At 40.6% G+C, this 26,559-nt stretch overlaps 2 protein-coding genes across 11 annotated transcripts in view; one reads left to right on the top strand and one right to left on the bottom strand.

Moving 5' to 3' along the window:
- The window catches only part of SLC16A3 (solute carrier family 16 member 3), a 62,348-nt gene extending 55,712 nt beyond the window's left edge, over positions 1-6,636 (top strand). For 3 of the 5 annotated variants that reach the window (XM_072645403.1, XM_072645407.1, XM_072645405.1), the window contains one exon: positions 1,242-6,636. In XM_072645403.1, coding sequence (XP_072501504.1) covers positions 1,242-1,528 — 287 coding nt within the window. In that variant the 3' untranslated portion in view covers positions 1,529-6,636. The remainder of the gene's footprint in view (positions 1-1,241) is intronic. The other 2 variants (XM_072645404.1, XM_072645406.1) reach the window with 1 other exon arrangement.
- CSNK1D (casein kinase 1 delta) overlaps positions 1,102-26,559 on the bottom strand; it is a 62,270-nt gene continuing 36,812 nt past the window's right edge. For 2 of the 6 annotated variants that reach the window (XM_072645408.1, XM_072645413.1), the window contains exons 7-11: positions 25,556-25,727; positions 21,852-21,991; positions 3,798-3,863; positions 2,802-2,975; positions 1,102-1,341 (exon numbers count right to left, since the gene is read on the bottom strand). In XM_072645408.1, the coding sequence (XP_072501509.1) occupies positions 2,886-2,975; positions 3,798-3,863; positions 21,852-21,991; positions 25,556-25,727 (468 nt within the window). In that variant the 3' untranslated portion in view covers positions 1,102-1,341; positions 2,802-2,885. Of the gene's footprint in view, positions 1,342-1,574; positions 1,879-2,801; positions 2,976-3,797; positions 3,864-12,952; positions 15,531-16,964; positions 17,030-21,851; positions 21,992-25,555; positions 25,728-26,559 lie in introns of those variants that run through there. The other 4 variants (XM_072645409.1, XM_072645410.1, XM_072645412.1 and 1 more) reach the window with 4 other exon arrangements.

Here is a 26,559-nt window from a genome sequence, read left to right on the forward strand (position 1 = left end):
GATTTCATAAAAGAGAAAAAAAGAAATTACCTAGAGCCTCATCTTTGCTCCTCCTGATTTTTATTTGGAGGGAAACAGTAGACAGTGACATAAGAATGATGAGTCTATTTTAAGCTTCAGAACCTAAGCTACACAGGGCACAATGAGGAGGTGTGCCTTACCTGAGGGCAGGCACTGTCTTTTGCTCCTTTTTGTACACCTCGCAGCACTTAGCACGGTACCAGGCACATAGTGAGTAGTTAATAAATGTTGACTGGCTGACTGACTTCCACCTGAGGATGATGGCACAGACCACTGGCCTGAGGTGTGTGGGAGGGGAGTAGGGCAAAGATTTAGCCTCAGAAATTGGTTCTGACACTAGCAGGGTATTCAGTTAGGTTTTGGGGCATCTGTGCACAGAGAACCAAAGCAAGCAAGCCTTCCATAACTTTCTGGTGACTCCTTCTGATACCATCTGAGACAAAGATATTCAATCCACTTAACCCAAGTGTTTCTAGTGGGGTTAAGCAATACGCACTAGTGCCAATATAGAGCTAAGATTTAGATCCTAAGAAATGTCATAATGGATCACACCAATGGGTCAACGCACTGTTCAGTCTCTGGTATTTGGCACCATAGGAATATGCTATATGAGAGCATAATGGTTCTTCCTGATATTTGCCTCAAAAGGTTAAGGATGTCCTAACTTTCTTTAATTATGCATTATGCAGAATAAATTTATGAATTTATTTAACAGTTCTTGAACCTATTAACAATTTTCATCCTGTGTCATCATTCAGATGAACAAGTTCCATATGTTTACTGAAGTTAAAAGAGAGGAGGAAAGGCAGAAGGCACAAAGAAAGGAAAGAAAGAAAAAAGGATTTGCATATATGGCAGTTGGTGGAAGAGCATTACCGGCCAGTGGTGCTCACTGTTAAGTCTTGAAGCCTTCAGTGTGGAGTTAATAAAGACTAGCTCAGAAGATTTAAAAAAGTCCAAATACGAAAAAGGAGCCTAAAATGACAAATACTGACTCAGGAGTGGGGGGTGGGGCCAAGGGGTGGGGGTGTCCATACACTGCTCCTGAGAATCCTCACAAATGTCAGAAACAGACACTAACTAGGCACAATCGATAGATTTTAGTGGGAAAACTCATTCCAGGTTATTTTTTATCAGGTTGCGGCCTACATGTTAACAATATTTCATCTTGCATGAGCAGGGTCCCCTAGTCCTGAGGTGTGACTCTTGTCCTTTTTCAGGCAAACTCCTGGATGCGACTCACGTCTACAAGTACGTATTTATCCTGGCGGGAGCTGAGGTGGTCACCGCTGCCCTGGTGCTGGCTCTGGGCAACATCTTCTGTATTAAGAAAAAACCAGAAGAACCTCAGACCAAAAAGGAGGTTGTGGAGAGGGAGGAGTTTGACAGACTGGAAGACAAGTCTTCGGACGATGCTAAAATGGACTCTGTTGAAGTGGAATGCTTCTTGAAAGCAGAACCTGAGAAAAATGGGGAGATTGTGACCAGCCCAGAGACCTCTGTCTGAATGGGAGCCCAGGGAGGGAGAGGGTAGAGGGAAAAGGTACAAAAAATTTCAACACTCTTATTTATTTTAGAAATAGGACTAGCTTAGGGCGGGGATATCGGCTTGACTCTGGTTGCCTGGTCGGCGGATCATCACATGATCATTTTTTGCGGGGTGGGAGAGTGGGAAGGTGGGGGGGTAGGGGGAAGGAGGAGATGACTGGATTGGAAACATCTCATTCCAAATCGGATCTGTGGTGGAGAAGCCAAGCCGCATGGTTACAACATTTTTATGCCAGGGAACTAGCCTGTGTCGATCCAGTTTAGCAGTTCTGCTACCCATCACTGTGCTGAAGTACCTAGAAACTCACACTTCAAAGAAAAAATTATTTTAATCAGGGTTTGGGGAGGGGAGTTAGGAAAGGGTGGGTACATAGGGGAGGGGGCTGTTCCTAAGTTTATCTCTAATGTTGCTCAATTGTGGCTCTCATTTCATTTGTGGTGTTGCTAGCACCTAACTTTCTCCTCAATGTTTTGTATCAAGAGCAAGGGGTCTTCACATTTGGATAGTTTCAGATTAATGAGCAGCATGAGATCCAGAGAGCCTTAGGAACTCAGTCCTTTTCTGGGACGTCCATAAAGTCTTGTAAATTGGGAGACATATGGCATTACTTGGCTCAACCTAAATATCATTTTTTTGTGGATTACTTTTCTTAAGGAAATGATCATTTCTCCCAAGTGGTTTTGTTTTCTTGTCTACCTGGGTCAACTTTTAAAGTGGTGTTTTTATTGTGAATTGCACAGGTGACAGAGTTGAATCAGATGTGGCATCAAGAAGAAGAAACCAAAACAGTATTAACTGGAACAGAAGCTGTGGGCCATCACACATGCATATTTGGGGGTTAGGTTGAGGACTTCCACTTTCTGGCCATTCTAGGAAGCTGTGCATCTTTCACATAGTTTTCAGAATTGAATGGGGCATCTATTCATGAGTGGCTAGTATAGAGGCTTAATGATAATATAAGAGCCACTTAGGGTACAGTTTGAGTCACAATGTGTGTTTTTGTTCCCTATGTATAAAAAAATACAACAGCAACAAAACTTTCTGCTGCTTTCCATTCATGACTCGCTCTGACTGACTGTGAAATGCACTCATTCTGGCCCCCATTCCTTGATGACAGATAGCTTCCTCTAGCCTCCCAGTCTCCCTGGCTCACTTAGAATAGGCTCTCCCCAACCATCCAGACCAACCCCACCAACCTTCCTGCAGTGGTGCCCTAGGTTGACACACCCACCTGCCCTCCTGGCTGGTGGACTGCCCGGGGCCCTGCAAGGCTGGCGGAGCCCGGCCTGTGCGAGGAGGCCGGGTGTAGGCCGCCTCAGTACGTTGTGCGGCGGAGGCGCTGGGGGCAGCATCGGGCCCCCTGGCGGGCTGCATGCAGCCGGCGAGATGACATCTCCCTGCTCCTCTGTAAAATGAAAAGCAATAAAGAGCTGATGTCTTCAACCTGGTTTCCAGTGGTTGAACTAAACTCCACAGAAGAGGTAGTTCTCCCCTCCCACTCTCCCTTTCTTTCATACCACCCTTCAACCTCCCAGGTTATTCTTAAAATACCCAAGAATTCCTCTTCCACTCATCCCACTGTGGATCTTAAAACCTAGATTCTTGGTTGTGGCCTGCCACAGAAAAGACAGCAGCCTCCCCTTAATTTAACTTTGGATGAAGACTACCCTGTTCCACTGGATGGAAAATCTATGGCTTTGGCACCATCGAGCAGTATCAGAGGCAACTGTTAAAAGTGCCTTCTATAAAATACATCTCCCTTTCCTCCCTTTCTACTAACCTATTCCCTTTGTTTTTCCTTTCCTTTCCTTTTTGTCCCAACCTACCCTGGTCAATGCCTTAAGCCTGTAAATGACTGCCTGGGGCCCTGGCTGAGCTCTCTGCTGGTGGCTCTTAGGCCAAAAGAAGTTGTATTAGCAACCTTGCAATTTGATCTGGCATGGATCTAAGTGACTTTCAAGACTTGCCAAAGCAGCTCCACTGTGATTTAGGGGAAAGTCCAGCCTGAAAAAGCTGTTCCTGCCATTAGAGATGTGGAACAGGGTAGAGAATCCAGGCCTCTTGATGCTCAGTCCTCTGCTAGAAGTGAAGAAATGCAGGCACCTCACTTGGCGCTTCTGTGGTATAGCTAGCTCAGTGCTCTGTCTCTAGAGTCTAGGCAGGAAGTGATGCGAGTGAGTTCTTAGAAGGGAGAGGAAGAGGCAGGCATAGAAAATAGATGGCCAACCTTGTTTGTTGGCTTGTCCATATGTCCAACTGGAAGGGGAAAAAGGACCTTCTTTGACCTTGGAGTCTGGGGGAAGGAAGAAGGAAAGAGGGAAGGGGCCCAAACTTTATTTCCTTTCCCTTTCATCAGTATGTATATATATATATATATATATATATATATATATATATATATATATATATATATATATATATATATATATATATATATATATAAATAATGGGGCATTAAAAGTGGTCAGATAAGAGCACTACAAACAAAACAGGGTCTTATTTCCCTTTTAATCTCTTTCCTGTAGGTCCCACCTTTAGCTGGCTGGCACCTCCCAACTTCTTTTCAGGGTTTATTATGGTGGACTCTTGCCCTGGGTTCTTTCTCTTCCCCATACTTGAGTCTCTCCCTAGGGCAGCTACATTGATTGTACTAAACCAGAACAAGTCGCTGAAAAACCTTAGGAAGGAATCTCATTCTCATTACAGGGGAGGGAACAGCAGGTATTATGCATGCTCTCTTGTCCTCCCACTACCACTGGACCACAGTGGGTTCAAAATTTCACCTGGCTCTTTTGTCCCCCAAATCTTGACAGGAAATCTAGGACAGGGCTGGGTAGATGACAGCAACATAAGAGCCAAGTCCTTGACTTTTGTGTCCTGTTGCTTAAACTGGAAACGTCAAGGGTTCAGGGTAGCAATTCAGTTAGCACTGACTTTAGATTTCTCTGTATGCAGAACAGTGCAGATGGCCACAGGTGCAGCTGATGTTCTTTGCTCCTCTAAGTTTGACTTAACCCAATACTTTTACCTTTTATTTTAATCTTAGGGAAAAATACTGATTTGCTGACCTGAACTCTTGCAGAGGGATATAGCTGAATCTGGCATAGGCTCCTTAACCTCTTTGACCAAAGCAAGAAGCCAGCACAGTCCTTTTTGCCTCGCCCATACCTAAATACTCCTTCTTTCAGCTCAACTATAAGTTGTAATCATTTAGGAATAAGCAGATTTTCCCATTTCCCCAGTTCCTATATCTATTTACACGAGTGTGAATAAGGTATGACTGACCCTATTCTTTCTCCAGTCTCATTTTCCAGGAGAGATCGGTCAGAAAGAATGAGGAAAGGAGATGAGGAAAATCAGTCAGTCAGTCAGTTTAGCAACAACATAATTAATGACTGTACTTGGCCATGTGAAGAGGAACCAGGAAAACTTAGGCAACTTTCTTCAGCTTCCGTACAGCAGTCTGCTTTTTTAGGGGACAGGTGAATAATTCTGAGATCAAGATAGCTGAATGTTCTGGGGGTGCGACTGGGGAAGGTGAGAGTGGTAAGCACCATCCTCAAAGATACCTCTTAGGATACAGATAATATAGACAAAGATGGGACAGAAGGCCTGTAGTTCTTAGCTCTTACAATTGAATGGTTTTGGTGGGGAGTTTACTTCATTCTTATGGGTGAGGGGTTTGGTCTCCAAGGCCCATGGAACCTCTCTTTATTGTGGGTGAACTCTACCAGGGATAGGGAATGCCTGATCCTTCCACAGGTCAGATGGAGCCCAGGCTTGTTCTTCTGGGTCTGGTCCTTAATTCCTATCCCTGTGGATTACACCCTAAAATGATTCCAATTTTCTCATGTTCCTACAACCAGCTTCAAATTTAGCAAGTGAAAATCACCAAGATGTAGGAGATAAAATGGTAACTACTCTCCCTTCATTCCCCCTCCCCCCATGAATGCAAATAAAAAGACAAAATTAACTGGAGGCTGGTAAAATACTGTACTTTTAAAGTTTAACCTTTTGTTTAAAGTGCTGATTAGATACAAAAAAATCCGAATGCTGCCCAAATTTCTGATGGGCTGATGCTCCAAGAACATGAATAAGGGAGTTAAGAAAACTATTCATCTCTTGTTCTTATTCAAAATCTTATTTCAAAAAAATAATTTTTCAAGCTATTCCCATGACAGTAGGGAAATTCTTTAAACTTAAGCTGATCCTCAAGGTAGGGGCCCATGACTCTGGATGACTGTGATGCCATGAGGAAATATTTTCCTAAACTTATTCTCTAGCCTCTAGAAGCTAGAATACCTAAAGGCAATGTTCTTCCTTTGTAAATTCTATCCTGTCATTTTGGAAAATGTACTTACTGAATAAGGGATCTAATTTATCTTTTAAAGCTGTCTAGTACGTAGAAAAAAAGTTTATGAGCAGGAATTGGACCAGGATATATGCTGTATGAATGAAGTTCCTGCTCACACATCACAGATGATCATTGGTCAGTTATATTTACTCTATTGCTAAGGAAAGTCTTTAAAAAAATTCTCTGGTCAAGAAATCAGCTGCTAAACAAAGTCTCTTTTCAAAGCCTCTGGTAAGAAAGTATGTTTTAGTATTTCCTCCCTTAGAAATGTCCTCTAATAGAAGGGGAGGAAAAGAAGGTCAATGGGAATAGTTTACTGGTTTCCTTTAACTAGCCACTGGGGGAGTAATGGAGAGCTCTTTCCTTGCATCCACTAGAATCCTATGCAATGAAACTAAGCCACATACCCAAGCGTGCCTTGAAATTTTCCCAAGACTGACTCTGTTTCAAGCTTATTACATCGGGACAGTAATTAGGCAGGTTTGAGGGAAGAGAATGAGTGAAGGGATGGGACCAAGGGAGCGCTTCTGATCTGAGAATTATTCAATCCAATACTGCAATGCCTATCTTGAAGTTACAGTCAAGCTCCCTCACACCTGGCTTCTGTGTAAAAGCACTTTAAATGTGGCATGTGGATTACACTGTGGATTTGTCACCTGTTTTTCTGGTGAACTGCTATAACACACTTGAATAAATATTTATGCCATTATAAGACTTGTGTTGGAAAAACTCTCTAATTTTAAGAGATGGAGGCATGGGACAATTCACAATAATGAGATGGTATTACTTTTGTACTGTTGCCATAAGTGCACTTTATTTTTCAGAATCCCATTTCATTCTCTTTTTCCCTATGAAAAGAGATGGCAGAAAGGATCTCTAGTGTTTCTACATTCTTTAGCTTTACAGAAGACCTCAAATTCAGCTGCCCTTCCAATAAAACAAGAACCTTTTTATTTCTAATGTGAGTGTTCATACTTCTGGCTTCCAGTTTCCTGGTATAGGCATGGCACAGCTGCTCTCAAGTCATCACAGACAAATATTTATAAAATACCTACTAAATGTAGAGCAGAGCAATAAGCTGGCTATGTGAGTATATCCCAGGCAAGTTGGTTGGAAAGGACTGCATTGGGGGTCCTTGGGTGTAAATTGTAGAGAGTTAGAATTTGGTTTGATGATAAAGAAAAACTTCCTAACAGTGGAGCTGTCCAAAAGTGGACTGCATTGCTTTCGGAAGCTGTGGGCTTCCCTTCACTGGAGGTTTTCAAGTGGAAGCTGTACTGACTGGGTCACTTGCTGGCAATTTTGTAAAAACGATTTTTGGTCAGGTAGAAGCTGCATGATCATGGCCTCTGAGGTCATTTCTGAATTGGTGATTCAGTAGCTACAGTAACACCAGACAGAATGCTCTTTACCTAGCACAAAGACAATTTCCTTCTCCAAAGTAGATCTTGTCAAACAAGGAAGGAAAATCACCTTTATAAAAAACACTATGCTACTAAGTTCAAGTAGCCTCTTGCTACACTCTTTTTCAGTTAACTGTCCTACTTACTGGGTTTTAGAAGTGGGTTTGGCAGATAACAAAACAAGCTAGAGAGGAAAAGACTGCCAAACCCTGCCTCTAATTTCTTGAATAAGGAGTGTGGATTCTTCAAATAGAGACAAGACAGGGTGACCAATGGCCACGTGCTTCCTTTGCTGCGTTTGTGATTTTAATAGTCTGATAGTTTTCTTCCCTTTCGGTATAGTAGTGGTAGCCCACTTTTATGACCTGTAAAATGACTGGGATCACTTGGCTAATTCAACCATCTGGAAGAGAAAATTAGAACAACAGAATGGCAAGATCTGAAAATGGATTTGGAGATATCATCTGGTTCAGCCTCTGCCTTTATGGCCATAACCATGTTGGTGACAGGATTGTCTATTTTTTCCTTAAAGCACTTGCATCAATCTTTTGTCTAGACTCCAACAGGGATTGAGATTCTAAAACACCCCAAGTGGTCTGCTTCATAACTGCTGAAGGGGCCATTAGATTCTGTTTCTGAATTACTAATCCAACTATATGGAGGGCTTCTACTGGGGGAATACTGACCAGTTAAATTTGACAACCAGATAAGACCTATTAATGTAGATTCTTAGAATGGTAAAGCTAGAGACCTTAGAAATAATTTAGTACAACATCCTTACTTTTACCCTTGAGGGAACTGAGCTCCTGAAAGCTTGCCCAAAATTTACACAAGTAGTTAGAAGCAGAGCCAGAAGTAGAACTCAGATTTAGTAAACCAGGCCAATAACATGATAGTACCCCTCATACAATCTCTTTCTGTAAAAGATGTCTCTAAAGTAAGAGGACATTCTACAGGTCACACAATGACTCTTGTTACTTCAAAGTGATACATTGTATTCAGACATGGTAATGTTTTTCTCCCTAGCCTGAAGTATGAGTAAGGGAAATGAATTCCTGGACTGCAAAATGAGTTGATAACCTCTTAATACCTAGATTAATGAAGAGCTGCTACATGCATTGTTGTGAAAATTCTTGAGCTTGAATGGAGGATGATGGGTTAAATGTGGCTCTATATGACCAGAGCCAAGTGAAGACAAAGCAAATATGGGCAGAATAAAGAGTTTTTGAGCCTCAGTAAAGCCAGCCGATTCAAAGCTAAGGATTCTGAATGACAAGGTCAAATTCCTTTGAAAAGGCAATAGTACCAGATCCAGGATGGACTTTAAAAATAAAATGTGGTTCTGAACCTGAAATGGAAACCTGACCCTTCAGTGGATCATAGGATTGAGCTGGGACCTTAGAGATAATGTGATTTAACCTGTTCATTTTAGAGGGAAACTGAGGTCCAGAAATATTAAATCACTCACCCAGGGTCACAAATTCCATCTAAGTCTTCTCAGCCTAACTCCAGTGGGTTTTTGTGTGTATTTTGTTGTTCTCTATAGTGAACAGTGGGGAAAGTAGTACTTCCATAGCCAGGTATAGAAGAGTAGGAAGCTGGCTGTGAGCCAAGCGGTGGTTGTACCACAACCTGCACTTGGTGACAAAGATATGGAGAAGGGATCAGCCTTACTGACTTATAAAGAATCCTGGATTCTTTTTCACTGCCTTGAATCATCTCTTAGGGAAACAAGGAAGGAATGTTCTATGTACAGATTAAGTGTCAAATAAGGGAATTTTCACTTATCTTATAAATGCTAAAGTATACATTGCTGTCTTGCAGATTCCCAGTATTTCCCAGTGTCTTAACAGTAGGTGAGATTCTTTCATTTTTGACTTCTGGCAAGTTGAGAAGTTATGCTATGACTTAAGGAAGCTATAGAGGTGTTGTATTTCTTCAGGGGTCTAACATAATTGTTCTTCCTACTGAATCCTGACAATGTTCTCAAAGTTCTTCCCTCCTTGTAGGAATGTGCTTTTTACTTTTTGGCAGATTTTTTTTCCCTTAGTGAAATAAACTGGCTTCTGGACTTAGAATTGGTCAAGAATACTATAGAGAGGGGACGTGACAGGCAGCTACATAGCATGGTAGGTAGATGGCATGTTGGACTTGAAGCCAGGAAGGTCTGGGTTCAAGTCCTACTGCAAGTACTTATTGGCTGAGTGACCCTGGGTAAATCACTTAACCTCTCAGTCTTTTTCTTATCTGTAAAATGGGAATAACATCTACCTCAGTGTTTTGGTGATTAAATGAAATCATATATGTAAAGCACTTAAAAACCCCCTCCAGCCACTCTGGCATTGTTCAGTCATGTACATGACGGTTATTATTACTGTTCTTGTTACTCCCCCAAATAGAAGTGTTGGTCTCAATGACCTTCTAAGCTCCCTCACAAGAATCAAATTCGAGTGGTGACCTCAACGTGAAATATATGACCAAAAGACAATGGAAACACTTTAAAATCCCACAAAGCAAATGCCCCCACAGGCATTCCGTTTACCCTACACCAAGGCAGAATTTCATGGTGCCAATCGATTTCCTATTGAATGACTACCAAGTAATCTCAATGCTCCCACTGAGAGCTGTTTTATCCTTGTTACTGAAGAGAATTTGGGTTGAATTTCTGGCTTAACCCCTCTGCCTTGGAGGAATAAGGAAAATTAAGTTTCATATGCCCTCTTGTGGGGGAAAGTATACATCAGTACACCTGATGGTATCTCACAATGTTTACAGTTTGTAATGGGGAGGAGTGAGATTCTGGGGTACTAAACTGGAAAACTAGCCAAGAATTGTCCGGAAAAAAATTGCAAAGAATAAGCTCTATGTTTAAACTCCAGCTGGAAACTGGTGAGGAGACCTAGACTCTATTCAGTAAATTCAGTAAAGCACACACACAGAGGTGCAGGCAAAATGAATGAATGAATGAGTGAATAAAGAAATAAATGGAAACTTAATGTTGTTTAATATGTAAAGAGCTGTGGTCTCAGAGTAAAGGCCTGGATTCAATGTGCTAGGCAAGTAAGAGCAGGTGTCACCTGGCACAGGGAAATTCCTCCTAAGGAGTTCCCTACACAAATGAAATCATAGGTCTAGGTGAAGGGCCTTAATCCACCATAAAACACTACCAAGGACCAAAGTACAAGGTTCAAAGGGCTCTCTTGATATAAGTCCTACTTCTATGACTTCACTGTGGAGTGGTAGCCTAATGGAAAGGGCTAATTTGAGAACTGCAGACAGAACAGAGAGTTCTGAATGTCCACTTGGAAGCCAAAAGAATTTTAAAGACAGAGCTAGCAGACAAGAATATGAAGCAGGGGAAGGGAATGGAGCAACTGAAGCAAACAGCAACGGACGGAGGGAAACACAACAAAAAAGTATCCATAAGCCAACAAGAAATGCCAATAGCAAGACTGACCAACCATAGTCATCAGAAAAACTTAAAACGCTCAGTGAATCCTTCTGGAGCTTCACCTGATATAACATGCAGATGCAGGACAAATAAAATGGATCCAGGTCTGCTTTCACAATACAAGTAAGGATTAAATGAACATCTTGCAGAAAGCCCTCCAGGGAGGCCGAAAGCAGTTCTATTCATTTGCTTAAGATATCACCTTGCTTGGTTAGGGAAACAGGGAGGCTCACCTCAAATTTAGGCAATGATGGAAACCAGAATCCAATATCGTTAAGCAAAGGCCTGTGACTGGCTCATGCCTGTTTGCTGTGAGAAAGTGAGGGCATTCCTTGTATAATCCAGGGATTAGCTAACTCGTTTGGCTCTGCACCAAATTTAGGGATATTGCAGGGGAGTTCGGAGACTTGGGCATGAGTGTGACTATGAACCAGTCCCATGAGTCATGGCACACAACTCCTCAAACCTTTGGGACACCGCTGAAAGACATTGTTGTGGCTCAAAGGCATTTGCTAGCAGAATCATTTTGCCAGCTTCTTCCAAAGCTGCTTCAGCACATGGATGAGAAGGGGATGTTTGGAGAGGAAGCATTGAAAAGACTGGGCTTTAATAAAAACCTGGGCTTTTGCTCACCCTAGGCAGGCAGGTTACTTCAGCCAAGTGGACAAGAAAACTAACATATGACCTGCAGCAGCAATTCTACGCATCCCTCTCCCCCAACAGAGGGAGAATGAAAGGGAAGCTATCTCCAAATACAAGAGTAAATTAAAACAAGCAGACTTTAAAACATCATGGTTTGGTTATCAAAGGAGTGAAGCCATTACCTCTTCCAAAGAATCACTTGGGAACTTGAATCCAAGGGCCCCATTCTGGGGCCTCTGAGCTTTTTTCCATCTCTGTTAAGTGGGAGGGATTAATATTCACCACTTTCTTCACTAGGTTGCTAACCAGATTAATTTATGTCCTTAGAGCACAACGTATTGTCTAAAGTTCTGTAAGTGGCTGAGAAAACTATGAACTATACAGTCCTGTACTTCTCAAATGAGTAGTTCATTGTTTTCCAAATACAAATGTGGGCTGAGAGGAACTGTGACTTTGACTCTGGTATGTGTGACAACAGGAAGAGAGGAAGGGAATCAAGTTTCCTGCACAACAAATTGATTGTTCAACCTCTTATTTCTCCCATATGCTGCCACTGATTTTAAGACAGAACAGATCAGGAAGTAGAAATGGTGAAATAAAAAGCTACAACATACAGCCTGACCTAGAGGACCTTGCTTGAACATATATCGATAAGCTCTGACTTCTTTAAATATGAAGTGGCTTCTCAACTAGGGATCAGTATTGTATGAACAGCAGCAACTCAGTTCTAAGAATTCTTGTATTAAGAGTTGGACCACCAAGAAGTTGATCATAGAGACACTCAGTTGGACAGGGTGTTGAAGCACTAGTCTACCAGCCAGTAAGCAGAATAGTTATTTCACAGCTTGCCTGTTTTTATATTTTTAATCTTTGAGGGAGTCTCCTCAATACTAAATGTAAACTGGAATGACTCTTCCCAAAAAGGATACTCAAGTCAGTCCATTCCCTTCCAAGAAACTAAATAAGCCACCAGAGACTGGGTGGGTCATTTCATTTCTCTGCCTTTTTTGACTTGCAAAACAGCACAGTACAGAAAATGACAGGAATAATGTTTCAAAAAACTGAAATTGGCCATTCAAAAGTGCTTAGCAGTAAGAGGGTCTTTAGAAGTTTCACACCTTCACACAATCAAGTTCCTAGGCAATAAAACAAAACATAGAACATGCTAAATCTGAGAGCAACCTAGTCAGTGTACTGTTAAATGGGGAGATTAGGACATTCCCTTTGAGAAAAATACTCTGAAAACCTTTTTAGACCACTGTATGCCTAAATCTGTCAAACAATATAGTACTGTGTGACTTTGAGAAGTCCAAAGGGTTCAACCCTATCAAGGATCCTAGCTCCCAATCAGCATGCAGGGATAGTCAGTAGTATCTCAAAGAATTAATACAGATTAATTCAAATCTCATTTTCAAAACAATAAGAACCAGTTTTGAAAAATCATTTTCATGCTCCTATGATTAATTTACACACACTGAACTGTTCTCGAGCAAGTGAAATAAAGACGACATGAAAGGAGAGAGGGAGAAATGTAGAAGTCATTATGAATTTATTATTTACACAATTGTTAAAGTACACAAATACAGTGGTAATACAAATGAGCTGTTCAGAGATATTTGTTACCAATACACAGGTTGATACAGACATTCTAACTACATTTCCTGCAGGTAATGGTGGGGAGTTAAATATCATGGAAGGGCAAGAACTGTCCACAACCAAACACAATTCTAGAAATCTGCATCTGAAACCACTTTTCAAATATACTCTGTCAATTTCAGGTCCTGGATACAGGGAGGAAGAAAGTCTGCCTTTGATATGTCTTTCTGGCATTACATCAGAAACCACAGATATTTACAGGGAAAGCACACTTTAGTGTAGGACTGTAGCTGATAATGACATGCCTGAAGGATTAAAACCTAACACATTAAGACATTCAGCTACACAAAAAAATCCCTCCACTAATCAACACTTTGAATCTTTCTACAGGACTCCCAAAACTCAGGTCCCCCAACCCTGTCAAGTAAACACTCCCTAAAAGCTCACAGAAGCAACCAGATTAGGACTTGGAAAAAAAAATCAATTACTGGAATTAAATGAAACAACTATTGGCGATGAAAATGAAAATGACTGGCCAAACACTGCAACATCAATTTTAAAAATTAGGTGTCTTCATGAACAAATGTTTCAGTTCTAGGAAATTAAGGGGGTCAGGGAGAATGAGACTATGGGATAAAGGGTGGGAGAAAGGGGTGGGTATAGCTTAGCTTCCAAACAGGACAGACTCTCCACTGGGCTGATTAGAAATATAAAAATACCTGTGTGTGTGTGTGTGTGTGTGTGTGTGTGTGTGTGTGTGTGTGTGTGTGTGTGTGTGTGTGTGTGCGTGCGTGTGTGTGTATATATTGCACCTTGATTCCCAAGACAGAAAAAGCTCACATCTACTTTGCTTGAGTAAAGATTTGGTATCACTACAGTTCGGTGTTTCTGTGAGTGCTGCAAGATAAATGATAAGAAACATCACTTTTATGAAAAGCTACCAAGAGCAGATGTCCCCAAGAGCCTCTAGCGGAAAAAGATGCTGTGTATGGAGAACATTTCCATTCTAGTAGGTTTTGAATCAACCCTGCATTTTCTTTGTTTCTCTTCGGTTCACACATGCAACTCAGGGCTACAAAAAACCTTGCCCCATAAATGCATGACCATAATCTGTTGGCATGTTAAAATTTCAAACGCAGGTTGTTAAGCATCTATTTCTTGGCATTTCCAGGGATTCCCCTTCATCTGTTCAGCCCATGTGGATAAACCTTGGCAACAAATGATGGCAGACCAGTTACTTTCTTTTGAGCACACAGTTGTTACTATAAATGAAGTGCCAATCTTGTACTGGTAGCATTTATAGTCCACTTTAAATTTTCCCCAATTCAAAGGCATTTAGGCAACCAATATCATTGAGAAAACCATACGCTACCCCACAATCTCTCAATTACAATCTTCTCACAAGGAAACCAGAAACATATACTCAGTTTTTAATCCTAAGAACTCCCAGCTGTTCAATTTGGGTCTCAAGAGCCTTGGCTTCAATATTCTTCAGACTTCTTATTTCCCTTCCCATGCTTGTTTGGAAAGAGTAGTGTCTTGCATTGTTTTGAAAGTAGCCCCACACCTTTCAAGCAGCAGTCTTAGCTCTCTGAATGCACTGAAGACTGGCAAGAAATTCCAATTGGTTTTGTGTTGTAGGGGCCTTTTGATTTTTACACAGGGAAGAACGAACAAGACAGCCAGAAAGCAAGTTAATGAAACTGCAAGCCACACACATATATTACTCATATATATGTGTATATAAAACTTTGATGAGAAAACCCCCTCCAAACTGGATTGTACAAAGACAACAACAAAAAAAACACAAAAAAAATTTGATCATTTTAATTCACATACACTCCCTGCCTGAAACTCCAAGCCAGTGTCTGATGCAGGATTCTTCAAAAGTCAACATCTTTAAGTCAGACCAAAAAAAAAAAAATATATATATATATAAACCAAAAAAAAAAAACCAAAACAAAACAAAAAACAGACAAAAATGCAACAATAAAAAGACAGAATTCTTTACATAGATTTAAGCCAATAATTTTTAGCAAAATGATACAAAACTGTCTTAAACCAAGTAAAAGATTTATAGTTACAGTAGAATAATAAGGGGTAGCATAAGTTTACCACCAGTGGAGGGAAAAATGAAAAGACTCTCGAATGGGAGTTTGATTCTCTTTGCAAATTGTCTCTCTCTTACACTCTGGTTTTTCTTCCCAGCCCCGTTATTACTGAGTTCTTTGTGAGGGGGCATCAGGTTTCAGCCCCTGGCGATGGCAGCACTTGGAGTTTGTTCAGTTTAGGGTATTATTTTGTTTCCCCCATGAGCATCGCTGGGTAAAAAGGCCTGGAGAGCTCCTGGTGTTAACGTTTTCTGTTCTAGATCGGGGGACGTTTCACTAGTAAAGCCATTGGTAGGTAACATAGTAGATCAGCCATGCATTGTCTGCCCCTCCACGGCAAAAAGGAGATTTCTCATCGGTGCACGACAGACTGAAGACCACTGGAAGTCACCCGACCGGGAATCTGTCGGAGCCAAAGCACAGGAGAATGTCAGCGTGTAGCCAGAGAAATGCAGGACCAGTCGTGTGGGTGCAAAATATCAAGGTGGTAAAGCCCTGGGAAGATCAGGAGCTCTAGATTCATAAATGCCAACCAGCACCCACTCTAGGTCGCCTCCTCCCACAGCTTGCTGGAAGGAAATTGCAGACGGAAAGCACCTCTGCCACCAGGAAAATGTGTTCAGCAGAACAAGTGACAGAAACCAGGGAAGGAAGAAGGGGCATGCAAGCAAGGAAAATCAGGTTATGACTTAGCTGAGCTCTTGAAATTGATCTGATGAGAATTCAAGAGGGCTAGGAGATAAACCTATTCCAATTCCTCCCTCTTAACAAGTGTCTTGCCTTTTTGGAAATGGCTACACAAGCCCCAGCTGAGTACTAAGACATTCCACTTTGGGAGAAGATGTGAGAAGTAGCTCCCATCAAGATATTTCCATGACTACAACGTTAAACTACAAGTACCACACAGCAGGGACTAGACCTGACCAAAGCTGCAAGTCTGCTGTTCACAGGAAATGCAGTGTTGAGTTGCCAATGAGAAAGTAAGCAGGAGGTTCCAGCCATGCACCAACTGCAGCAAGGGAAAGGGGTGTGGGAAGAGTAAAGAGCAGGTGGCTACGGCTAGATGGGTTAATACAGACAGTAGCTGTATGGATGAGAAGGTGGGCAAAAGTGACTGAGTTTGAAAAGAAAAACAACATGAGAGCACAAAAAGAAATGAAGAGCAGAAAAGAGATGACGGAAGAAGCTAGGAAGCACTGAGACCATTAAGGGTCTTTCAATTCAGCAAGAACTAAAAAAAATTTAACCCCAACCTTAAGCATGGAACTCCTCAACTAGACATTATAAAACAAAGAACAGTCTGGCCCCATCTGCTTCCAAATAGGTAGATCGATGCCATTATGCCTGTTTGAGACACCAGCCTCAGGAGGTTCCAAAGGGCCAGGTGCAAATGTGGTGGTACAGGATGCTTGAATTCCTGCTTCAAACAGAGCAGGATTTGACAAAGTCTTTGGCAGGGAGAAGCATGGATTGGGGGAGAGGAAAATGGGAAGAATCAACAACATTAAATAGGTTTCATTTATAAGAAAGCCCTTTGCTTTGATGAGACAATATGAAGGCAGGTCTTTGTCAAAAGTACAACTGGATTCCATTTCTTGAATTTATTCAGATCCACATCTCAATGCAGAGATCGTTCTCTCCCATGCAAAGTAACCAGCTACTTTGAAATTCATACCAAAAACCCTCAATCTAACTTAAGTATCTGGCATGCAAGCTCAGCCCCACCTGGAGGCTCCCAAAGGTGGGAAGGACAGGGAAAAGAAGGGTGGTCAGTTCCCACCCCAGCCCTTGAGTCTTGCTGGCTAAGGAGACCAGGACTGAACATCAACACACTCACCCAGTGCTGCCTTCCAACGGGTAGACGAGCAGCTACTTGCCGTGGTGTTCGAAAGGAATGCTATTCTGAGTTGGGGGGAAAAGACAGCTGTTGGTAAGAGTCCTGCTGGCCAAACACAGCATCATGAGGTCACCGTCCCACCTGACTTCCTAAGTGCAGCCCCTATTTCCAAAGATCTTAATTTCTCCTAATCTCAAAACCAGATCCACAACATAAACATGCAGAAACCTCTTTATAACCAGCTCTACAAGAGCCTGCTATCTAGTATTTATTTTTTAAAAGAAAATACTGGGGAAAGGGGAATCCCAGGTGATGACATGAATTTTTTTTCTTTCAAGCGTACTGCCTATCAAACACTATCTAGACTTCTGACCCAAGAAGCCATCCCCTTCCCTGCCAAATACTGCTTAAATCTTCCAAGCCCCAAATTAGAGAAGCTAGTCATTCTTCTTCTTAAAGCTAATCCATGAGAAGGCAGACAAGAGAACAGATCCCGTATGAACTTCCTCTATTCAGTTTTGTTTCCAAATGCTGGGTGTATTTAACTTCATCCTTAAACACTAAGTTGAGAGGGCTGGTCAATGATTGTGGAAGAATAAGTCAAAATGGATAAATTTCTGTATTTCAGCAAATTTCCAGATCAAGCTGTTTGGATTCTTTGGAAGCAAAGCCTCTGGTATCTTGACTAACAAACCCTATTATGTGATCCTGAAGGAATAATCATCTTAAGTAACAGTCTAGAAAACAGTCCCTAGAGTTTGGCAAGGAAGTCCATTTATAAACAGTTAGGAAATCCTTCAAATTGATTCCCACACAGAGAGAAAATGGGTTACTGTCAAATTCTTGGTAGCATGGAAAAGAATGCCAGCTCTGAGGCATAACTGGTAAAACCCAACAGCAATCCAAAGGGCAGGAATCCCAGGACCCACGTATCTTCTGAGCAGGAGAACTTTTTTGATGACCAGCAGGTAAAATAAGCTAATTTCAGAAAGAAGACAATTGTTCTAAATTGGTAGTATTTTTCTTTTCCTTAGGATGTAATGGTCACAAGTTAATGATGAATGAGCTAGATGTCAATTGCTATTCACTTGCAGAATAAAGGACTTAAACCAGATTTGAGGAGAGGGATCAAGGGAAGGAATAACCAGAATCCCAGAGCTTTTTGGAATTAAAAACTTTGAACTCAAAGAAAGTACCCTTCAGAGATGCCATATGGGAGTGTGAAAGGGAAAGAAGCTGAGGCTGAGGAGTGAAATAGGTTGCATTCTCCCTCCTCCCACTTTAAATAATATCTTAAGGCAGTACATAACTTTCTTTAGTGACAAACAACCAGTTAAAAATAAAGGCTTCCAAAATGATAAAATGTTACTGAGATGGAGCCCATCTCTGCCCCCTTCCTATTCTGAAACATTTTTCAGACTAAATTACATATTAGGTCTTTGAGAAACAAATGAGATTTAAGTCTCTTAAAAGGCTAAGAGTGTGTTTGCACCAATGGTAGTTTAAACATTCAGAAATAACAAATCTCTTGAGTACACTAGTAGATGCTTTAACAGATACACCTGCTGCTTTAAGAACTATATAGTTGTTGAGACAGATGGTTCTATTTGGCTAGGGAAGATTTTTTTTCCCTGTTGGAGATGGTCTGTTTCCTGGGACTGCAAGATAACAGAAAGGAAAACCAAAGTCAAGATTCAATAGCAGATGCCCCTAAGAGGCAATCAGTGACTGGGAAGATGCTTCTGCAAGCTCTTGGGAGTCTATGGATATGACAGCCTATGTCTGATTGACTTACTGTATACGGCCCGCCCATTTGGCCATATTCTTTGCAAACATCATGGCTGTTTATTTTTTGTCAGACCTGGGAACTAGATATATCTATATATATGTATTAATACTGGTTTAGCCTTTTCAGGGATTGGCAAAAACACCAAAGTCAGATATGCCAAATAATTACTAGACAATTCAGCCTTTAACTTAGTTCCTAAACCAACTGGTATACAGTACCATAAATAAAATGACAGGGAAACGAGTGCTCAAGTACATAGTACCCAAAGAAGAACAACCTTTTGTTTTAACTGCCGCCCCGCCCCCCCTCCCCGCCATTTCCACCCCTTTTTGGTTTAGACTCACAGAACTCAAATTTGGGGGCTAATGAGAAAAAAAATGGCTTATCTAGAAATGATCTCTACAGGTAGGAACTCAGCAGGATTTGGGGGGAAGAATATGAATATGCTGATAACACAGGTTTGCATCTGCAGAACCAAGAGACCTTTTCAGAAAGTATCCTTAGCTGTACTTCAGAAGATGGAAAAACGTAGAAATAAAGGTCTGCAGGAGGATGAAATGTCTCTGATCCAGCTATCTATAGCTGTTGGTGCCTTCATAGGACCACTCCCAAGTGAAGACCACTGACAAATGTTGAAGCCATCTCTCCTCTTAAAGAGGATATACTGTTACTTAATATCAAAATCTTTTTAGATTCTTTCCCATAATTCACAGCCCTGGATTTCCAATCAACATTACCCTTCTTGATCAGGTAAGAGGAAAGTGAAATGAACAAGAGCTGAAAGCCAACTGAACCATTTTGAAGGAAGAAAGAGAAATAGAGGCTCTTTGCCAATTAATATTATGAAATTACTCTATGATATTTAGGGCCTTGACAAGAGGGACAAGGAACTTCCTATATGTGTCGTATTAACTTAATTATGCCAACATCAAAGGTAGCAGGAGAGGTTAATAAACTTTGATCTAAGAATTGGGCCAACACTTCTGAGAGCCAAAACACTGGTTATAAATCTCTATAATTTTATTTTAGATACAAACTTTTTAAATAGTTGATTGATTTTGTTTTTTTTTAAATTAGGTATTCCAAACCTACTGATCAAATTTTAACTGGCCAAAGTGCCAGACAACATGAAACAATCCTATAAGTATCACACACAATTTTTAGACCCCGCCAAAGCCATGCCACGCTAGAATACTAATCTAGTCAGGACCAGGCAAAGAGAGGTACTTAGGAAAAATCACTTCACCTCCCTCAGTACTGTTTACCCTAACGTCTGAGAGTTCTCCAAAAGTCCCATGGGAGTAAGGGTCGTTAAATTAATATGAATGCTAGACGCATAAAATGGAAATGACCTATGGATAACCTTTTGTATTACATTCCACACTGCGCCACTTCATTTCATGGGGAAAAGGCATACTCAGTCACCTATATTGCCTTCAAATATTTATACCCTCAAAATCTAAAATTTGATTACTCTAAGTACCATCCACAAGGCAAGTGTACTCCAGATCTCATACTCCTAATAGGGAAATTGGCTACCTCATCAATATTATTTGCCATTCCCAGAAACAATCACTCTTACATGTGCCCCACTTTCACCAAATCAATGAACATTTTAAAAATGGGAGGAAAAAATCACAAAGGGAACTTGTAAAGCAATTTTTATCTCCACAAGACAAAGTTCTATAGCTATAATTTTGGATAAATGCAGGGCTTATTCTCTGTCACTCTATGTACTGTCACCCAACATACTTAAGTCACTAACCAAACTATAACTTCAATTAAGCAAGAAGGGCAAAAGTCTATCCCAATGTATCACAATGAAAAAGGATGTCATTTCAAGAGCCGCCAAAAGAACCAATCTTCCAGCTAATCTTTCAAAATGACTTGTGTCAAATCAAGAATTCCAGTGTTGACCAGGGTAACTCGTATCCTATATGTAAAACTTTGCAAGCCATTTGGCAGTAACCAAGTTGAGAACAAGCATAGAATCAAGTGACTAAGGATCATAAGAGATTTTGCTTTAGTCTATTCTAATTACTTAAAGGGCACCACAAACATACAGGATCTGATGGGGGTAGGGAACAAAAAGGAAAGCTGTTTAGGGCAAAAAAATGATAACACACGTAAAGATTTGTCCTAGTTGGTTGAGGTAGGTATGTCACAGTATGCATCAAAGCAGAGTGAAGAGAGAAAAAGAAAGTGCATGGAATAAAGTGGCTAAGAGGGAGAAATCCGAGGCCTGCTTTGGAGCTGAGGATTCTGTATCATGGCTCTGCTGCCTCCACCTTGCAGCTAGTTTATATTTACTTCAGTGGGCAAGTTCTCATTAGTGAAGAGAGCAAATAAGATATGGAGGAAACGTAAAACCAAATTTAGCCCAATTCCATAATACTGTACTAGGGAAAAGAAAGTTACATATCAGCCACTGTGGAAATCTGTACCCAGGACTTGACATGTGTCCAAAGGGCAAAGGGACACCTGATCACTACAAAATGACTTATACAAGATATTAACTTTTTTTTTTTTTAAATCAATACCTTGACTCATCTTGCTCTTTTACTGGGTTTAGTTCTCTAACCAAAAAGAATGAGGAAAACTTTTCCAGGCAGTGGCTATAATAATAACCTGTCATATGAACAAGAGGTACAAGCAAGCCTGTTGTTTAGATTATGTCTATGAAAGACAGAAATCCAGAATACATGATCATAGTATAATAACAACAAGAAAAAAGGCCCTTAATGGTTCTTTGCTCTTTGGCTTCTTTAAGGAAAAGGGCCTTAAGTCTGTATAGCTCAAAACTCCCTTTGTGAATCTCAACTTTGGCAGGAAAAGAGCAAATTACAACTCTGAGACCTAGGAAGCTGGAAAGACTTCTAAAATATTCAAATGATTTCAAATAGGCTTTGCTCCATTAATGTCTTTGAGGTAAAGAACAAAAACCAAACCCTCAAATCACACACAAGACACAGGGGGATCCATTCTGTCTAGTCAGTGCAGGGGAAGCAGCAGATTAATACTGAGGAATCACATTTACACACATTATCATACTTTGATCCCTATTTCTCCCCCTGGTAAGGAGTGCCTAAATTCCTTACCTGTGAGGTTGACATGCGAGAGGTATCTTGTCGGCCTGTTAAATCAGACGAAGAGATATTGACTGGGGCACCACGATGCAGTCTCATACTCACTTTCCGCTCTCTTTCCATTCCAGAGACAGGCCGAGGAGAGGTGTTAGCTAGGTGAAAAGATACCAATTGAGTAAAACTGTAAGGTAGTTCCTTATTCATCTATCTTAAAATCTAGATTTGAACTCCATTATTTAGCACATTTTTGCTTTTAAAATCATGTTCAATAAGTTCATTCAACACATATCAGGCATACGAATAGTTTTGTTTTATCACCTCACTGGTTATTTTTCAACCTCAGAGTTCAAACTGAGGGACAAACTTGGTGGGATGAATACTGACAAAGCTGGTCCATTTGCGAAATGTTGTGATACTTTTAGACCATCAGTTTAACTCAAATGATTAAAATCACAAGATAGATATCAGGGAACTCTGCATTACATTAGTACCAAATAAGTCACAAGGACTTTGTTTATAGTGGTTTAGAAGCAAAATCTTTCATAAAAATCATAACAGATTTCCAAACCAGAAAACAGTGTGGCTCAAAGGAAGGAAGACTGGGGATCCATTCATAGGATAATGGATTTAGGGCTAGCAAGAATCTTACAGGTGTTCAAGTTCAATCTCCTGATTTCACAGAAGAAGAAACTTATTTGCCCAAGGTCACATAACTACCAAGGACTTGAGGCAGAATTAGAACTAAGGTCTTCCTGACTCCAAGTCCAGTACTCTAGCTTTGCTACCTACCTATCAACTATCAAAATCAAATCATAATGAGAGGAAAAGTACTATTTACATATGGGTAATAATGGGATAAAAAAAAGGTAGCAAGTGGTTTTGATAATTTTATTCTTCAAAAGGAAAGAGAAATGAACAAAGGGAAATTTGATACTGGATAAGACTCTCACTAACAGAGAAGAGGATTAGGAAAGAAAATTGTGGAAACGTTGTGGGTAAGATACCATTCCATCTTAAGAGTTTATGTGAGAGGAGGGGAGGAAATCTGGACATAGTCTGATGTGCATCCTAGATTTTGGGAAAGCAGAATTCCTTTCTTTAATCTTTAAGATTAGGTCCCTTCTTTGGCCCAATCTCACTACTCAACAGTGTGGGAGTTTTGACTTGCTCCATTTTCTGACCTGGGAATAACCCTCTAACAATTCTGAACTCTAATTAGGATTAGAGTTGTGTTGACCACATCTGGCAGGGAAGGCAGATTTTAAAGGATTCAGAGCAAAGATAGGTAGGATTCCGTGGACTAAAATGATGGAGGGGATGCAAGCCCAGGAGGAATGGCAGATGCTCAAAAATGAAATTCTGAAGACACGAAGGGATACAGTTCCACTGAGGAAGAAAAGTGAGTTTTATAGCACAATCCTGTAAAAATAGTGGTGGAGATATTAACCTTTTGAATGAGCTAAGGCTTGTGAGGGAAGTTAAGGAAAAAAAATTATTTTTAGCTGTAATAGGAGCAAAATGTTAACTGCTAAGAAAGGAGACAAAACTACTCAACTTTTTTTTTCTGTTTTCTTTATAATGGAGAATGGTCTTTATGTTGGAAATAACAGAATAAAAATGACTAATAAGGAGTTGATACCCAAAGTAAAGAGATACTAGATTCAGATAATCCAACCTAGATGATATCTCCTCAGGCCCTGAAAGAACTGGCTGATGTGACTGTTGAGCTTCTTTCAGTGATAACCTGTATTGGAAAATAAATGTACACAAGGAAATGTACACAAATATTGGAGAAGAGCAAATATTATCCTTTTTTCAAAAAAGAGAGGAAAATAGAGCCTGTCAACTATAGGTCAGTGAATCTGACTTTCATTTCTGGGAAGATTCTAGAATAGATCAGCTAGTGCATATCTAGAAAGAGAAGCAGTGATTCCAAAGAGCCAGCATGTGTTCAATGAAGACAAGTCATGCTAGAATAACCTAACTTCTTTTTTAACAGGATTAATAAAACAACTAATGGATGAGAATGCCATGGGTATAGTTTACCAAAATTTTGGCAAAATCTTTGACAAAAGTATTTCATACTATTCTTATGGAGAAAATGGAAAGAAGAGGATTAGATAGATGAGAATACAATCAAAACTAGATGGATGGCTGGACTCAAGAGTTTACCATTCAATGTGAACACTGAAGGCTAACTGAATAAACATTTATTAAGTAATTACTATGTGTCACGCATCATTCTAAGCGATTTACAAATATTGTCTCACTTGATCCTCACAACCAATCCTTTTGGGTAGATATTATTATCCCCATTTTACAGCTGAGTAAACTGTGGCAAACAGATTAAGTGACTTGCTGAAATCACACAGTTAATATCTGAGGTCAAATCTGAACTCAGGTCTTTCTGACTCTTAGACCTAGCTGTTTATGGTGCACTCTTTCACCTAGCTTTCCACTGGAGCACCCCAAGGATCAAATTGGCCTAATGACCTGGATGGATAAAGACATAGGTGGTATGCTCATTAAATTTGCGAGTGACACAAAGCTTGAAAGATAGTTTCACAATAGTGGTTAGCATCCCTGAAAAGATCTTGATAGGCTAAAACACTGGGCTGATTCTAATAATTCAATAAGGATAAATGTAAAGTTAACTTGCACTTGAGTACAAAAAAAAAATCAACTCTACAAATACAAGTTGGGGGTAGGTATGGATAGATAGCAGTTCTGAAAAACATCTTGGGGTTTTATTGGTTGCAAACTCCATGTGACAGCAGTGTTTGGCAGACAACAAAGCTATTGTAATCCTGATCTACATTAAGAGAAACAGGGCTTCTAGGAGTAAGGAGGTGATAATTTTATATTCTGTTCTCACAAGATATCACATGGGGGGGTTGGGTGGGGGTGTATTGTGTTTCATTCTGGGCACTACTGCCTGAGCACACTGATAAAGGGGAGTATGTCCTGTGTAAGGCAACCAGGATGGTGAAGGGGCCCTAAGGCCATGATATATGGGGCTTGTTGAAGGAACTGGTAAGTTTAGCTTGGAGAAGAGAAGGACTCATGAGGGACAGAGTAACTACGTTCAAATACTTGAAGTGGAGGAGGGATTAGACTTGTTCTTTTTGGCACCAGGCAGCTGAAACCAGAAGCAATAAATGGTTAGAAGTTGAAAAGAGGTGAATTTAGGCTTGATATTAGGAAAACTTCTTTAAAATTAGAGCTGTCCAAAAGTGGACTGGCCTGACCTCAGGGGGCTCTTTGAACAAGATACTGGATGATCACTTTGGATTCATTTTACTGCGGGAATGCCTTCTGTGTATAGGTATAGGTTGTATGAGATGGTCTCTGAGATCCTTTCCAACTGTCAGATTTTGTGATTCTGTGAAATGCTTTCATAAAGGTACTTTTTTTTCTGAGAGCTGTATCACCTGGATGGAGGTAATTATCAGAATAAATTTAACTGATAAACAGTAGTCGAAATTGTTAACCCGTTAACAATTAAATGAATTACTCAGATAAAGAAGTATCGTTTCATTTGTATATGGATCCCAGAGTAAACTGGAGCTTGAACTGGGAAAAGATCCCACAAGTTCTAAATCTAGGGCATGGTTCTTAAACCATCAACTCCTTCCAAAAAAAAAAAAAAGGTTAAATTAGAAAAAACCCCACAAAAATAAATTACTGGGGAAAGCAGCTTTTGTGGGTTCACTTACCAGTATGTGAGGTAGGGGTAAGGGGAGTGGGAGGAGCTACATCTTGCGTTCCCCTGAGGCGGCCTGATGCAGTGGAAGGGAGACCTCGAGTAGTTGGATTTCGGGAGTGTCTCAATCGCTCTTCTCGATCTCGGCGTTCCCTTTCAGCATCATCAGCTGCCCGGCTGGCACCCTGAGGAAGGTCAACATTATCAGACCTGGCTTACTGCTAACTTTATAAAGATTCCTTTAAAATTACTTGGCAACTTGAAAAAACACTAAACTATATTTGGGGGAAGACTTGTCTTGTGATAAGGTTAACAACATGGAAAGGTTAGGAGACTTACTATTGTCATCACAAGGGCAGAACTCTGTTAAGCCACCTAGAGGCAACCAGGTGGCTCAGTATAGACAGCACTTAGTGGGCTTAGAGTCAGGAAGACTTGAATTCAAATTCAGACTCAGTCACTCACTAGATGTGTGATGCTAGGCCAAATCACTGAACCTCTCTTTGCCTCAGTTTCCTCAACTGAAAAATGGAGATAATTGCACCTATCTTCCAGGATTGTAGCCCACACAATAAGTGCTTAATAAATGGCTGTTTCTTTCCTTCCTTCCTAAGCAAGAGCAACTCCATCTCACAACTCCTAAATGCAATCATATAGAAAGGGGAAAGACACTGATAAAAAGTATCATAGCTCTAAAAGCTCCTGCAAATCCTGTATCTAGAACTATTGATTACGTGAATGTTCCCTTTTAATTCCATCGTAAATCACACAAAGCATTCATTTACTGTGATGTGACCTTTTGGGGGAGGTAGCAGCAGGATAGGGAAGGAAGATAAGTAGATTACCAAATGCCAAAGTACAGTCAAAGAAAGGGTACAGAGAGGGTGGGTAGAAGGACAAAGCAGGTATGAAACCAGATGCTGCTAAAATACAGAGACATCTGAGTTGGTAGAATTAGGCCAAAGAATTAGAGTTATGTTAGTAAGTGAATTACACTTAGTGTGTGTCAAGAGGGTA

Source organism: Notamacropus eugenii, chromosome 2 (assembly GCF_028372415.1).
Source record: "Notamacropus eugenii isolate mMacEug1 chromosome 2, mMacEug1.pri_v2, whole genome shotgun sequence".
Classification (NCBI taxonomy): Eukaryota; Metazoa; Chordata; class Mammalia; order Diprotodontia; family Macropodidae; genus Notamacropus; species Notamacropus eugenii.